The following is a 16918-nucleotide window of genomic DNA, read 5'->3' as shown; positions in this document are numbered from 1 at the left end:
TAGTTCGCAAATAAACAGAACAAATGTTGTAATATTGCGTAAGAAATAACAATAGGTCCCTCGGGAGCTGTTCGTTAGAGTAAATGTAAGGGTGTGATTGAAGTAATGGCTCCGAAAATACGTGTCAAGACTAGGTGACGACCGTGGATTCGTTCGCGTTTTGTGAACATTTTTTGTATAATTAAGCTAAAACTTTTATATTTTATGTGAGTAATTATAATATTGAAACTACTTTGTTATATTAAATAAATAAATTCAGAAAAAATATTCAACGTTCAGCTCAAAAAAAAAAATATTTTTTTTTTTGGGAAAGCATGCATACGTTAATATTACAGAAAAACAATATTTCATAAATAAGTTACCTATTGTTTTTTTCAAAAAGTTTTCTTACTATCTATTACTTTAGAAAGATAATAAATGTGTAATACAATTAATAATTATGTAATCATGCGTAACGAATGGAAATTAAACCTGATGTAAGCGTCTCAGGACATTTGATATACAGGCAAATCCGGTGTGCGGATTAAGTTCTAGTGTTCGAAGTCAATGCCATTCTAAAAACATACGTATTAAGTTCTGATAAATAGTTGAAGATTTTTGTATTAATAAAAAAACTACCTACCTATAACCTTGGCTCAGCATACTGCCTATTGTGAACTATCCAGATAAATCCCTATGTTTATTAAAATATCAAACTCATGCAGCTTTTTTGGTAACATAGAAAAAAAGGATTTCGTTAAATCACGATCCGTAATTAACCACCATGACGTGAATTAGCTGTCGCATTCCACTACGTACCTATGAATGTTCCTGCTCATTTTTTAACTTTTTTCTAGGGAATTAACATAACAAGCCGTGGGTGTATCAACAAATTACATGTGGATAATTGTTTGCTCATTATGGTCATCGTGAAGCGACGATTAAGTGACTGTAGTGATAATTTAGAAAGCCCTTTTTATCCGAGAAACTATGTAAATAAAGATGTTAAATTTGGGCATGTTAATGATACGATAATTGGAGGGAAGACAGGTTTTAGAGCCAATAAAGATGTGAGAGATGTTTATTATTTTATAGCGTGCGGGATTATGACATTTCATATTAATTTTGTATTCAATTTTATTGGCTTGCGTGAGTTGAGATTTCTAATGAGGAATTCCGAAGTCAAATTTGTACCATAAATTATATGAAATTGAATGCATATAGTCCTAACATTTCATTTCATTTGTAAAAACCTAAGTAAATAAACGAATTAGTAAACGAAAATAATATGTTAAAATACGTTTGAATACAACGTAAAGCTTTACCACATGTCGGAAGCACAGTTCCACACAAACAGTTGCCAATCGCGCGTCACAATATCAAAGGGCTCAGCAATAAAATTGACGACACCTCGAAGTGCCCTCAGAAGTCAAGCAAACATCCCTTCACCGCTCCTTGAGTTAAACGCGGCTGTTCTTGACAAATGTGCTGTGTTTTTATGTTCCGGTTACGTACATTCAATTCCAATGTTATATAAGTTGTCCATTATATACGAACAAGTAAAAAAGTTTGAATATTTCCTTACCAAGATGTTACCAAGTATAACCGCAGGCAAAAGTATTTCTACAGCTCAGGACGTGTTATTCTGATGTATAACCTACCTATATTACTGTACTACTGATTCATCCCAATCCGTCGAGTAGTTTTTTCTTGAAAGAGTGGATTCCTATCCATCCATCCTCACAAACTTTGCATTTTCTATATTCTAGAATGCTCAAGGACAAGCTATCGAACTAGTTCTATTTCCTTTATAATACATGTATTATTAATTATTATACACTTTCCTGATATGTTTTACGAATAGTAATATAAAAATACCTATATGAAACGAATGGTACAAAGCTCAACATAATATTATACTAATGAACTGCAACATTAGGACTAATTTCTTAACCAGTAATATTCGCTAGCCTCACACAATGCCGTTACACATCAGGCAATTGGAAGCAGACGCGATGTCTTTTTGTTTGTATCTGGGGACATTCCGTCGTCTGATGGATGGCCTTCATTTGCAGCGCCAATGACTCTCATTTACACCGACCAAGATTTACTGGCTCTCTCCTCCGTTCTGCTAAGTGAATCACTAATACTGAAGATGGGACTTGGGAGTGAGGCGCTTCTAATGTACCCGTGGCGTTTTATTAATGGGTGTGTCTGTATGTGTGTGTGTGTGTGTGTGTAGTACACTGTACAAAGTCCATTGAGAGGCGTGATACCTTTGAAATGTTCATAGGCGGTGTTGGTCGCTTACCATCAGGCCAACTACGAGATTCTTGGCCAACTCTCACACACAAAAAATTTATTGATTTTATATGTCAAGTTGAATACGTAGAGAGCTATATCTACCTCGGAAAACAAATATCATTTGAAAAGACAAGACATCTAGACGAAATAGACCGGAGAATCAAATTAACGTGGAATAAATACTGGAGTAACAAGGAAATACTAAAATCAAAACTATCAATGAAGCTAAAGAAAAAAGTAATGGACTCGTGCCTGTTGCCTTGTTTATCATATGGTGCCCAAACTTGGATCTTTAACCACATTACCATGTCAAAAATACGCACGTGCCAACGGTCTATGGAAAGAAGTATCCTTGGCATCAAGACCATAGACAAAGTCAACAGCACAAAAATCAGAGCAAAAACCAAAGTAATAGACGTGTTACAACATGCACAGCGCTTAAAATGGAAATGGGCTGGACATATCGCCCGCTACTCCGAAGATAGATGGCCAAAAAGGGTCACGAAATGGATAGGCCCAGGATCCAAGAGACAGAAAGGCAGACCAAAGGCTCGCTGGGCTGATGATATTCTACAATTGACAGGCAAAGACTGGATGAAGGCAGCTGGAAACAGGAGGAAATGGGGACAGTTGGAGGAGGCCTATACCCGAAAGGGGCCAGGACATTTAACCTAACTGCATTTTTTTAAATATTTTCATGTATTATGTATCTTTTGTTGTAAACTGTATCTAAATGTCATGGATTATAAAGGCTAAATAAATAAAATAAAAAAATATGTCAAAGTGAAACATGGAACATTGCAGCTTTTTACATGGATACGCAGTTGAACCTAGTGGCAGTGAGACATACAAGCCACTTGCACTCGTTACAAATAATTTAACATTCAATAAAATTATTCATAAACAGTCGAATTTGGACCTTTTCGCCCACATTCCGATTGTTTGAACACGCATTAGTTTGTGCTGATCTCCGGTTTATTCGGATCCCGGAGGTAATTTTACTTCGTAAATAGTTGCACAGGGTCGCCTAAATGTAATTGTTTCTTTGCGGCCTATCGATTGACCTACATGTGGTGTCAAGGGGTTTAGCATTATATTCGCGGGTTTGAGCGCATTGCGCATTTTGTTTGGATAAAAGATTTCATGATATTGCAAGCTTATGTGGTACCTAATTTAATTTTTCAATTTTCTTATTTTGTGATAAAATTAAAGAAAATTACATTATTTTAATCTTTATACTAGAAAATGTATGAAAATTCGACTATATTTTTGTTCACTTTTAAAATATGGAATTTTACAAGGAATTTTAAATAGCAAGGATAAAAAAGGTTATTTTTCAAGGAGAATTCAATAGGAACAGATGTATGTTAAGTATAAATAAAAATAAATGTTTTCAAAATAATTGTAACTAATATAAGTGCTTTATTTGATACATTTTGTGGAAATTCACGAATATTACACGCAGTTGCGCTCCATTTGAAATCAACTGGAATGTATAAATGGAATTATTTGGCAACACTGATATTAGCTCGAAGCCTTACCTTATCCAATAAACATAAGTATTCGAAATAAACACACCTTCATACATAATTATCAAAACACGAGCTTATCAGTAATCGCGATCTAACCTTTAATTTGAGCTGTACAATAAACATAATATTCATGTTTCAGTTAATGTTAATAATTTATCTCACTAATACTTATTTTATAATTGAAAGTTGACGAATTTATTTGGCTAAAATAATTTAAACCTACAGCTAAATAATTATTGCCCTAACTTTTCATGTATGTTAAACAATAATAACACAGAATAATAGATATGATTAAATTCGCCAAAGTTTCCTATAGTTTCGAATTGCGGAAACCCTTCTAACAGAGTTAGTTAAAAACACAATTTATGTATAACCACGTCCAATTTCGGAAGAAAACACAAGCAACCCACAGTTAGGGTTGAACTATAAAGTTTAAACCGCCGCCGCGGCCGTAACGGAGGGTGTACATAAAACCACCAGCGTGGCAGCCCTGCGTATTTCCACGCAAGTTTACTAGTCGTTAATAATTAGATGCCTGTATTAAACTCGAAACAATATAAGCGGGGACCTCTCATTTACGCGGGCCCGTGGCCCTTTGTCGCTCGCAGTAATTTATTTCTCATTATTACACGCTCCTAATTCGCTTTTAAAACGCCTGTAATTTACACCTTTTCGAATTGTTAATCGCTTTTTAATATCGCGCTGGTTGTTGTTACAAAAGATTTAAACAGTCATGGATGACAAAGTTTTCTAAATTATGGTAGAGTTATTTGTAACAGATGCAAATGTTGCAAATCTCTAAGTTTATAAAATATAAAAGTGGACATATTTTTTGTAGGTTAGTCGTTCTCATTACGAACAAAAATGTTTGAATTTTAGCACGAATATAGATTAGATTGCGTAGCTAGGTATGTGGACAACAATGATTGAGGACTCATCCAATCCATCCGCAACTAGAAATAAAAGACGTTCATTTCTTCTAATTTTAATTTGCATTCAAATCAAATTTATCTACATACAAACGGTCAAACAAATAGTGAATGGTGAAACGAATCTAATTAACGCCTAATCCACTAAGCTGCTCTGAATGCCGTATTACGACACCGTGATATTATTTGCAAATACTCGCATTTAAACGCTTACCAACGGTTGCGGATTATTGCTATTTACAGTATATCCCATATAATGTGTAAACACAATATACTGCGAGATATGAAGTCAACTATGAACCTTTTGCCACGTTTGCTGTCATAACTCTGTATTTGTAGAGCAAGTAATAACAGTTTTTTTTGCCTTCTTATAATATATTCTAATAAATTACAGTTTATGGAACACGTTAAATACTTCATATTAATTAATGCTTTGACCGGTTTCAAACGTACATCCACTTTTAGTGCTCCTACAAACTTCAAATATTTCTGGAGAAAATGGAACGTGATCATAGTTGCGTAGGACTACTTATCACCCTTCATACGCGATCAATACTCGACCGAATGTTTGTCAATTAGGACATTGAATTGAAATACATCTATCACTAAAACGTTGTACAGAGCCGTGCGTTTTCGTGTCAATTAGGACGTAGTATTGAAAAGCGATTGTTCAGTGAATAGTGTCGTACTTATCGCCAATGGCAGTAATCCCATAAGGGCTGTGTTCATATGGGATATGCCCAAATGGGATTAATGAAATAGATTGTATGAATGGTAAAGCGTTATAAACATGGACATCGAATTGATGTAGTTGAGCGATTGTACTGAATGGAAATTTAAAGGATTTTAGCGCGTTAATTTCGTGGAACAAAAGCGTGTTAATGCTTATTTATTTAAGTAGATATGACGTTTAGCGATTTGTAGTATTTAAACGATTAAAGTATTAAATGATGACTAGATCGAATACTCAGAGATAAGGTATTATTTAATACCGCGAAGAATGATCTCTCTGCGGTCATGTCGTGAAATTCCTTCGCGTTCAAATGATACAAATGCTGAGATATAACATTATAATCTAGTGATATAACTATGTATTAACTATGAATTGTTTACACTTATCTATTTCAGGATGGTTATTATTACGTTATAATATGAAACAATGAATAATGATGTGGTATCTATAAGTATGTAAAATTGTTATGCGAAGGTTGCCGTCGATTATTGTTATCAGGTGAATAATTGTCAAAATCAATAAATACTTTATATTAGGAAAAAAATTTTTTTTTTGTTTATTGAATAATCTACATACAATGTATTTAATGAAATAATATTATGATAACGATAATGCGTGTATCTCCAGGCTTTAATTGATCAAACTATTCCCCAGAAGGTCAGCCCCCGGCTGTCACTCGCACGCGTCACTTTTATCGCCACGAACCCTCCGTTTTTCCATCGATTGCATACATTTCCCATGATTTCGAATTACTCATAGGATTTTCGTTTATTGCGGGGAATTGGAACTTTTACGTCTATAAAAATTGTGTGATTGCGTGGTTAATATTTATTTTCAAAAAATGTGCTCTATACCGTCAAGCTTAAAGTTTATTTAATAAAAATTAAAGAATAGAATTAGAGCTAATATAAACTCTTTTTAATTTCATTAAACAATCTGATTAGCGTATTATGCACTATCTGGAGATATTTACTTAATTTTTTATGCGACTAAGTATAACTACGTTGAACGAGTAAGAATATCACAGATTTTTTTACATTATAATTTTTAGATTTAGGTATAGTCAATAGTGAATACATTAAAAAAGAACAACAATAGTTGTATAACAGTTTACAGCACTTATAAGTTCTAGTATAGCTTGATACCTAACCTGTAAGCACCAAAACATATCTATAACGCAGTATTTACGTCTTATCACAACCCTAAAGTGTCGCCGCTATTTCGCACCGTTTATCATTTTTTCGATCAGCCTGGCTCGGTCCGGGCGCTGATAACCGCTGGCTGACAGCTTTCGGTCCCGGATTAAGTTGGTAAAAGATTTAATGGCATTTTTAAGGTTTATTTGACCTGCGTTAAGGGCAGTTGTGAACGAAGGATATGGGCTGACCTTAAAGGAAAATTTTATTTTATTCAACTCACATTCAACTCGACTTTATGTAGAAGTTTTTTGGAAGCGTTTTATAATTATATGTGTTGATACAGGTATATGTGATGCCACAGTTTAATATATTAGTTACTTGACTAGCTTTTAGCTTGTGGCTTTGCTTGCAAGCTTTGTATTAAAGCCGTTTCCTAAACAAATTTTCTTCTTCCTCCATTGTATATCAAAATCTAACGTACTATACCGTTATACTTTTTAAAATCGGATCAGTTCATTTAGTTTAATAGGGAAATTATAAGCATTCCTATTATATTAACAATACCTACAACAGATTACTAAGTAGTTATTGCGTCTAACACATTCTCGGATGATTATTATTAGGTAGTTAAAATGACAGCTGTTAGTAAAGGCAACTAAAAATAGTATATTTTTTATAAGTGGTTAGTAAGAAGAAAGCTTAATTAAATTACAGTGCATTTCCGTCAAAGGTGGAAGACCACTCTAATAACATTTTTTGTTCCCTTGGGGTTGGGATACGGGTCTACATAATTAAGTTATTAACTTTTTATCCTATTTTATCGTTACCTTTATCTGGAATGTGAATTAGATTTATTTTAAATGTGATCGATACCGTGAAAGCTTTAGGTTTTATAAAGGTAATTTAAACAGCTTATTGCAGCATATGCACAGAGTATAATTAATTATATTTACATACATATTACTTATGTACTTTTAAATAACGACTTTAAGCTTGTATATCGTACGTTATAAAAATCATTCAAATATGTTTTGGCACGACACCATAATATAAAGATTAGCTATTGAATTTATAAGTAGCTAAAATCTGTAATAGGTGCCTACTATATTAGTATGGCCTATAGAACATTTAAAGCCATTACTACAGTCTCACGGCCCAGTATTATTTATACCTCCCCTAATGATCAGCCTTTACCATTAGGTCTCTACTCAGTATTAACGACAGTAGCAACGAAAACAGTAATAAATATACTACAATACATTACCGTGGGAAAATAAACCGGCAGAACATCAACGCATCTAACACGTGGTTTTATGAATTAAGATTTACATTACCCGCAGTCAAAATATATTTAGTACCATAATATATTACAGTCCAAGCATATCATAAATTATGACGGCTCTTGTGACACAAGGGTTATAATCATAAAAGAAATTATCATGACAGCCGCTTGTTAAAGGGGACTTAATGTCTAGTTTCCGTATTTATAATTTATTTAAGCTGATAAATCATACAACACGAGGTATTTAAGGTTAGATGGATTACGAGTAAACGGTTAACCAAATATTCCTAATCTAGTAAAAAAAGATCTCCAAATAAGGAAACTATACTGTAATAGTTCAGACGGATAAACTTTATGAACAACTTTAAATTGTAGCTCTACGGCTGTGATTGTTTTTATAATACACACTTTAATTTTCATAATTAATTTCCTTTAGGAATATTAATCCAAATCCACCCTGCACGTGTATCAATCAGTGTAAATAACTTGACTATGAATTTTTAATAGATTTGTTACATAATTATTGAAATAAATTATAATCTCTATCATAATAAATTGTAGAGCTCTATCGAACCAAAATATGAAAAATACACAACTTTATGTGAGAAACACTTATGTAGTCGGTGACTTTTTACTTCCTCTATTTCATTTAAAGTTAAAATTTATAATTGTTTAATTATTTGAAATACTGTGACAACCCTACCAAATCAAGCATTGAATTTAGCACGCTCTTTCAAAGTTCTGACTCCGTTCTATTTTGCTTCTTGCCCGCATCGTTACGACAGGACTATTATAATTGTGAATAGACTATGATGACAAGTACTACTTTCCCCTTGCTAGTGTATTTTTAAGCACTAATATAATCAAATAGACATCCTAGATTTGTTCATTACTTTTGTTTTATTTTCTTTACTTTATAACTTACTATACTAGATTGCCGCGATTTTAATGAAAAACCCACATAGTTATGTGGGATTTCCGGGATAAAAAGCCTATGTCTTATTATTATAGCAAATTTCATTGTAGTCGGTGCAGTAGTATATGCGTGAAAGAGTAACAAACATCAATCCATTCGCACAAACTTTTGCATTTGTAATATTAGTAGGAAAAACTTTATTGTATTTTGAGAGTTGTTTAAAATAATAAAATTTAATGGTTTTGTAAAAGGTGCAAGCGTCAAATTGGGCCACAAAATTACATCTAAATTATGTTAAACAGGATATGTACAAGTTATTGCAGGTGCTGTTATAAATGCAACAATTTTCCGCCCGTCGGTTTGTCCGCACTCATCCGTAGATCATAACAATGACCTGAGCCTGTTTTAAAGTGGAAATTATAATTTAAGACAGGTTTATGTACTGAATCGTTGTGACCAATTTCATAATTTCTGGATATGTTCTGGTACAGATCTGTAAATTACATACAGCTATCAAAATACAATAACTGTCGAAAAGTGTTAGATAGGCTCTTATTAACTTTATCAGAAAAACAAAACGGTAATAAGTAACAACGCCTCACTTAAGTATGTGACTTAGATTGTAGATGTATGTAATCTAGATACTTCATCAAATTGCTATCTATCTCCATAAAAAATTACATCCAAATAGGTTTTATAGTTTTAAATGGTAGAGCAACAAAATCATCTCTTCTATGCTTTGCATCTTTGTACTTTCGACAAACATCCATGTCGAATTTTTAAGTTAACTAATAAGTATTGAAATCCAATTAATTTTGTTCCTTCAGTTTATTATTATTGATTACAGTTATATTTTCACAATTTGATTAATTCGGAATACCATAACAGAGGTAAATATTTATTTTAAACACAAATAGTAGTGTTGAAGTGTTGACTGCGCCGCCAACTATCGCCGGCTATCAACTCTATCAATATTTGTTCAGGCAGAATAAGCATTTCAAAATCTCATCGCGAGATTGCCTAATATCTTAATTTTAGGGTTCAGTAAAAAGAAAGTTTTTTTAAGGGCAAAATATTATAGGGTTAAAAAAGTAATCGTCTTTTAAGAAAATTCCTAGTTTAAGCCGACGTTCTTAAAAACGACGGTTATTTCTTCATTGGTAGTTTTTTTATAAAAGAGTTTTTTAATAAGAGCTTAAAGCTGGTATGTTTATTAATATCAATGATTCACTATTATCATAATAAAGCATAGCTTTGAAGCCGGTTTTGCTCGCTTGAGTGCAGTATTTTGATTTATTGTCCCTTTGTTTCGTTAAAGTATTCAGACACGATCTGGCAAAAAAATGAAATCGGCCTAAATCTGTAGATCTGGATGAATGCAAACAAATATATATTTTGTTTTTAAAAATAAAATCTATAAGAATTCAGTAATATAAAAATCTTTTTCTGAGCGTTAGTTTTTTGTTTGCATGATAAATATCGAAAAATAACATTCAGTAAACATTAAATTGATTTAAACACAATTTATTATTTATTTCAATTCCTTATTTTTATACATAGTTTCCATCAAAAGAACTAATATGTATTTTTAGACCTAGGAAATATGCCTCATCATCATCATCATCATCAGCCCATAAACGTTCCCACTGCTGGGACACGGGCCTCCTATGAGGGTACAGGCCATAATCCACCACGCTGGCCAAGTGCGGGTTGGCGGATGACACATGTCGTCGAACTTTTTAATTCTTCGACATGTCGGTTTCCTCACGATGTTTTCCTTCACCGTTCGAGCAGTGGTGATGTTACAACATGCGCAGATAAATTGAAAAATCAATTTAATTCCTGCGCGCTCGCCTGGTCTCGAACCCCGGACTTATCGATTCGAAGTCCGAGGTCTCACCACTGAGCCACCACTGCTCTCAAACTATGAAAATAAAATATGCCTAACTGTATTTAAATTGGTAGAGCTAAATACATAAGCTGGGAGTATTTCTAATTTGCTTTATAACAACATACCTCATGTTGCATTTATATGTAAACCTGTGATAATATACACTTACAGCACGCCCACAAAATATTTATTAATAAAACATTAATATTAAAATATTTTGATTTACAATAAATTAGATAGATATCGGAATATTTACGCCACAAATAAATTAGTTATGATTAAGGAAGCTTTAAAAGCTTTATTTAAGCTCAATATTAATTGAATGATGAGTTCAGTTGATAAGCTCTAGCTTCGACTCGTTCTTTAAAATTAATTCATGATAACGTTTATGTACTCTCGAATTGTAAAATAATATGACAGAAACAAACTTTAGAATTCGCTCTACGTAAAGCAAACAATAAACGTGAAGATATTTAGTGTTTATTTATTTATTGTTTCCAGTGTCCCATACCTGGAGGGCAAACGCAGTCTCCATAGTCCCGGATGCTCCTGGCAGGGCGCCAGTGCGGGCGCGACAGCACCTCGCGCCGCAGCCGCTCCACCAGCGGCTGCTGCGGCTCCAGCACCGCGCTGCGCAGCGCCAGGTGCTGCTCCTCCAGCAGGGCCAGCCGCTCCGTCAGCCCCTGCTGCCGGTACAGGCTGTACCCGCTCGAGATCAGGCTCATCGCGCACGCACACCACAACACTGCACAATATAGCCACGGATCCCCCGGGCATGGTTCACACTCCTCCGTCTTGGCTACCTTCTCTGTCTTTGGAGGACTCTTGCCCGGAGGCTTACCTCCCGCTTTAAATATCATGGCTTCGGTCTCATGAGGATAACCCTCGCTGCACCGACTACGAGCTCATGTTCGCGAGTTCGATTCGTGTCGTGTTTTAGTTCGATGCCGTTTGTTGCTCGCAGCGATACACCCGTCTCGTGCGACGGTCGGCTCTCGACTGAATGAAACTCGCGAGCGCGGCTAAACGAAGTTCAACTTAAAAGCTGTGCTTTTGTTTGACGCTTTGTGTCGTTTTTTACATAACTAGATAATGAAATGGGATTTGGATTTAACGAATGCTAATTAAACTTACTTTCAAAACTGGTGGATATACTTTGTAGAGTCACGTCTGATGTAGAGTCAAATGCTTGATGTATTTTGATCCGAAAATCTTTTCGTTTATTTCATGAAAAATGTATGTATTGATTAGGACACTTTTTCATTGAGAAAAATAGCACCTGTAGAAAGCTAATACATAGATGCTGATGTGGTGAATAATATCGAACTAGAATAGGAAAGATTGAAATAGGAATATGTATTTATAATGTAATAACATAAACCAATTCTTATTATTTTAGACATAAAATTTCAAATAAAAGAAAATAGTTTAAGTGATATTACTAAACAGTGGAATAAATCGAGATATCCAATATTGGTTAACAAAATTGCTTGACTATTCACGCAGAAGCCGAGGTCGCTGGAGGCGGCATTTATTTATTCCCGTTTAACTTCAAACGTTTTCAAAAATACCTGATAATTCCTTATAAATTGAGGTAAGTATTCGTTTCTTGTGTGGGTTTGGATAATAGCGTATAATACGATGTACCCAAATATCAAATGTTTCCGAACTTCATTTTAACATAATATATTCAAACAAACAAATTGTCCCAGTTAATAACAATGATTGACATGCTCAAATATACTTGAATATATTACCCGTTCCATTAAACCGGGACAAAGTCGGGGGAAATAGCTAGTTATCGGAATGAATTGGGGTTTAGTTAACGGGGACATTGGGACAGGGACATTTAAAAGCAAATGAAATAGCTCTGGATTTGCGGACGCGATAAGCAATGTATATGTATGGGGCATGGGGTGAGGGGTGTGGGGTGTGGGGACGTTTTATTGTTCAATTGCACTTTAAATACTTAGATGTTTAATATTAAAGTGTGTTTCCGTGTGCGATTTGCAGCATCAATTTTTAAAGTGTTTAAGACTGTTATTATAGGATGCGTTTCTTACGGAAAGAAGGTTAGATTAATAAATTGTTGTGATATAATATAAAATAAAATATTGAATATTGAATATTCCTCAAACTAACTTCCTTCCGTACGTCTGATTGTCTGGAATAAATCGCTATTAAACGATAAGACCGCCATTTGTTTTAATTTATAATTAGAATAAGTTCCTAGTTAAGTTATGTCAGAGCAATAAAGTATGAATAAATAAATAAATAAAGAAATAATACATTCTGAAATGTTATAAGGATATTATGGCTATAGAGATTTGATTATTTTAATTTCAGGAAATTCTGAACAGTTTGTGTAAATATATCTATACTACTAATATATCTAGACTACTTTACCTGAAAATGCACATAATCTTAGTCAATGATTAATAAATACATCATCGTTAAAAATGACACACACAAATGAATCTTAGCATGTTGTATGTGCTAGGTATAGCTGTTCCTATTCGAAGAAGTTTCAAGCTATAACGATTTAATCAGATTCAAATAGTTAACCCTTCAAAGGGTTGCAAGGGGAAGATGACTTGAGTATGGAGTCTCGAGTATATCTCTTAAAGCATTAATTAATGAGCCGATACATCATGGCTTTTTATAGAGTATCTAATAAATTACAATGATTCATATTCATACATGTGCGAAACTAATTAATTGTGTTAGTCAGTAAGTAGGTATATTATGATTGTAATAAAAACATAGCTAAAATCTTTTTCACTAATTCATGTAGGGATGTCCTTTATCGTTCCATTATTTATACAATTTAAATTATTTTATTTGGACTGGACTTTCATAAAAGTAAGTATTTGAATTATTACTACTAATACGAGTATTATTATATAACAACTTATTAAAATCGTTGTTAAGAAATACTAAAATATTGGAAAAGAAAAACTACGGTATTTTAAAGCTCAAAGACAACACATATTGCGAATATTAGTAATCGTAACTGCTACGTCCTACTTACATTTGAAAAAAAAAAACATTACATCAACTAAGCTATTTTATAAGAATGCATCAAGTGTAACTTATTATTATGTGAAGCAAGCATGATATTTTTTGTACAAGTAAATTAGTTTGAGAAAAATATTTATTTAGGATAATATCCCAACCAGAAAGAATTTAATCCCTAACATAAATAAAAACGAATTAAGATGAAAGCACTCTGTGCTAATAAAGATAAACAATAATTATAAAAAATGATAACTATATAACGACTGATAAAATCAAATGTATGACACGCAGGTAAACACCAGAGACATTAGAAATGAAATATCAAATAACAAAAACAAACGCCAACCCTTGACGGTCTCAGCCACTCAAGACTATCTTACATTAATTAAATTTGTATGGGATGAAAAAAGCGATGTTTTTAACGATAGAGCCTATTAATCTTTTTAATAGAGTCATTAAAAACCGAGAGGCAACCGCAAGCTCGCTCGCGGCGGTTGACTTACGTCGTTTCGGTTCTAGCTGGTAGCACGCCTACGCACTACGCAATTAGTCGTATATATTTTTGTAATATTGAGGCCGATTTTGGATGTCAATGTGGGTGTGATTGATGTTTTTGTATGATATGATTGCGACATGGAATAATTCGAGTCGTATTTCAATTATCTGTTTGAAGGATGTGAGGAATAAAGTGTGATGTTATAAATAAGTTAACGTGTTGATTATTATAAAAAATCCACCCTTCAAATAAATAAATGAATAAGTCAAAAAATACTACTCGTTTATAATACGTGGGTATTTTTTTAGATTCCATCAGTTAATGAGGAACATTTCTGGGGTTATATTGTTCAACTTTATTAATGAGCACGATCGATTTGATTTACCCGATTCGGGGATTAACTTAGCTAATTTTAATCTAATCAGTTAACTTATTAACATAATAAAGGTTTATTATCACAACATAAAATACTAAGATAAATAGTAAAGCACAGTGAGTACACACCATAAGACATCTTTTGTAATGGAGTATCTCCAAGGCAATAAAATAAAAGATAAATCCGACACAAAGCGTCACGTTATCAATATCTAAATGGTCGTTTCTAAATTTCCCAAACACCACTAAGGTTTATGTTACGAAGCTTTGATTGGATTCATAAAACTTCACTATAAATACTTTGATGTTTAAGGAATTTATTGGTAAGACAAAAGTAATATTCACTGTAATAAAATGTTAAAATTTGTGCCTCTACAATGTCGCTCTACTGTGTTTATTGAATGTCTAAAAACAAGACTTTAAGTGTTAAGATCTAATTGTTTTAAGCAGGTTCTTTAGATTTAGTTTCTGTGCGATAATTTTAAATATTTGTAGTAATAATCTGACAAATTTAATTTGTCCGAAGATGTTAAGAAAACTGTGTCAATACTCAATTATGATATAATTTCAAGAAATTTATGTGCATACGTATCCCAAGGATCACTGAAAATTTGGCTACGAGGATTACAGACTGACGTCCTCTCGAATAATTTAAGACTTAAAATAATTGTATTTAATTGAGTTTTTTGGACGAAGTCCGTCTAAACTCGCAAATTAGATTAAAATTTCAAATTAAATTAGTTTGCATACGCCATTTCATTTGCATTTAACTCCCGGGTTAACTCTTTAATATTACGTACTAGAAAATAATATATGCTTTAATATTGCTTCAGAGGAGCTATTTACTGAAGCTCAGGAATATTCTAGCATCATAACGATAAAATATTATTATTTTAATGGCTACTGTATTTGGATAAAGTAAAACCTTATAATACGAGAATAATGACTGATATTAGTGATTAGGAGTAGTGGTTAATTGCTTTTTTCACAATAAATCTGTGTTGGGTAATGAAATAACTTACTATCGTAGTAGAAATATGGGGATTCATTTGCGGTGTATTTAATCTTAAAAGTAGGGGATCTAATGTACTAAAGACAGGTGAGATAGTTTTACGTGTTGTCCAATGTCCAATACCTTAAATTTTGAAATTCGATCTGATGGTGATGCAACATTCTAAAAATTACAATAAATATTATAGCTTTGATTCAGTTTAATTTACCTACTTGCTTGTCGCAATCCTCGAAAACGCAATCCTCGAAATACATGTAATAATTTTCATCCTTGATATGTAACAATATGTAACAATGTTTAAATGTTTTACTGATAGCAGAAACAAATGCAATTAAAACAAAATTTTATAATAATTAAACAAATACGGCAATTCAACACATTATACCAACCAAAAATATATCAAAAGGGGTTAACGTGTGAATTGCTCTGAATGTCTATTGCCTAACTTATAAGCCGAAGAACATAAAACTTGTAGCGAAGTAACTCTATCCCCTTCATTAAAATTAAAGCAAATGGCGGCAGTTAAGCTGATAGTCGTTATTTAGCTCCATCTCGTGATACAGTTTTGTGTAAACTTTTGTATTTTATAAAATTTAAGTAACGGTGCCTTTACACTGGTGGTACTTAGACATTTTTTGACGCGTTTATTGATTATTGTTATCCATAATATGGTAATTTCATTCGTGTATGTAATTAAATATTTTAGGATACGTACTGTGGTCGTCGGATGAATCTTAAATATTTAAAAAACAACTTAAGTCAAGCGTACTTACACGTTTTTTTTTATATTTTTTCATACGAAAAAATCTCTGAATCATTTTTCAAAACTGTCAAACATACAGCTAAATATAATTTGTACAAAAATCATTAATTATCTTTTCGGATTTAAAAAGTGTGATGTAAGAAGAAAATGATATAATTAAAAACAGACGGCGTGTCCGTGACGTACAGACAGACACACTGCGTGTGAAAAATTGTATTAATGATTAATTGATATGTTTCATTACTTCTTATGATTCTTTTATAATTTTAACGGTATTCGTGGGAAAAATAACGCATTTTTTAAATATCTGAAGACACATTGCCGTTTGTAATTTTTACGTTATTACATAAAGCTATATTACACGTGCTATGTAGGTAGTAAATGTGTTGATTAATATTGTATTTGTAGTTTGACGGATATAAACTGATAAAATAGTTGAAGTTCAATTGTATTCAATTTAATACTTAATTTACAAAGCGTTAAAAATTTAACACTAACAGTGTAAACGCTACCTTACACATCTCTATAACCAAGCTGGTTTTTATAATT

The 16918-nt window shown here is 32.9% G+C and overlaps 1 protein-coding gene across 1 annotated transcript in view; it reads right to left on the bottom strand.

Annotated features, from left to right (window-relative positions):
* Window positions 1–11692, bottom strand: part of LOC123695226 (collagen alpha chain CG42342) — a 168904-nt gene extending 157212 nt beyond the window's left edge. Inside the window, exon 1 of the mRNA XM_045641001.1 lies at window positions 11217–11692. Coding sequence (XP_045496957.1) covers window positions 11217–11565 — 349 coding nt within the window. The 5' untranslated portion in view covers window positions 11566–11692. The remainder of the gene's footprint in view (window positions 1–11216) is intronic.
* Window positions 11693–16918: the final 5226 nt, after the last annotated feature.

The sequence above is a fragment of the Colias croceus genome, chromosome 10 (genome assembly GCF_905220415.1).
Source record: "Colias croceus chromosome 10, ilColCroc2.1".
Taxonomy (NCBI): Eukaryota; Metazoa; Arthropoda; class Insecta; order Lepidoptera; family Pieridae; genus Colias; species Colias croceus.
Note: the sequence above shows the minus strand (reverse complement) of the source record. Positions and strands in the feature narration are given on the sequence as shown.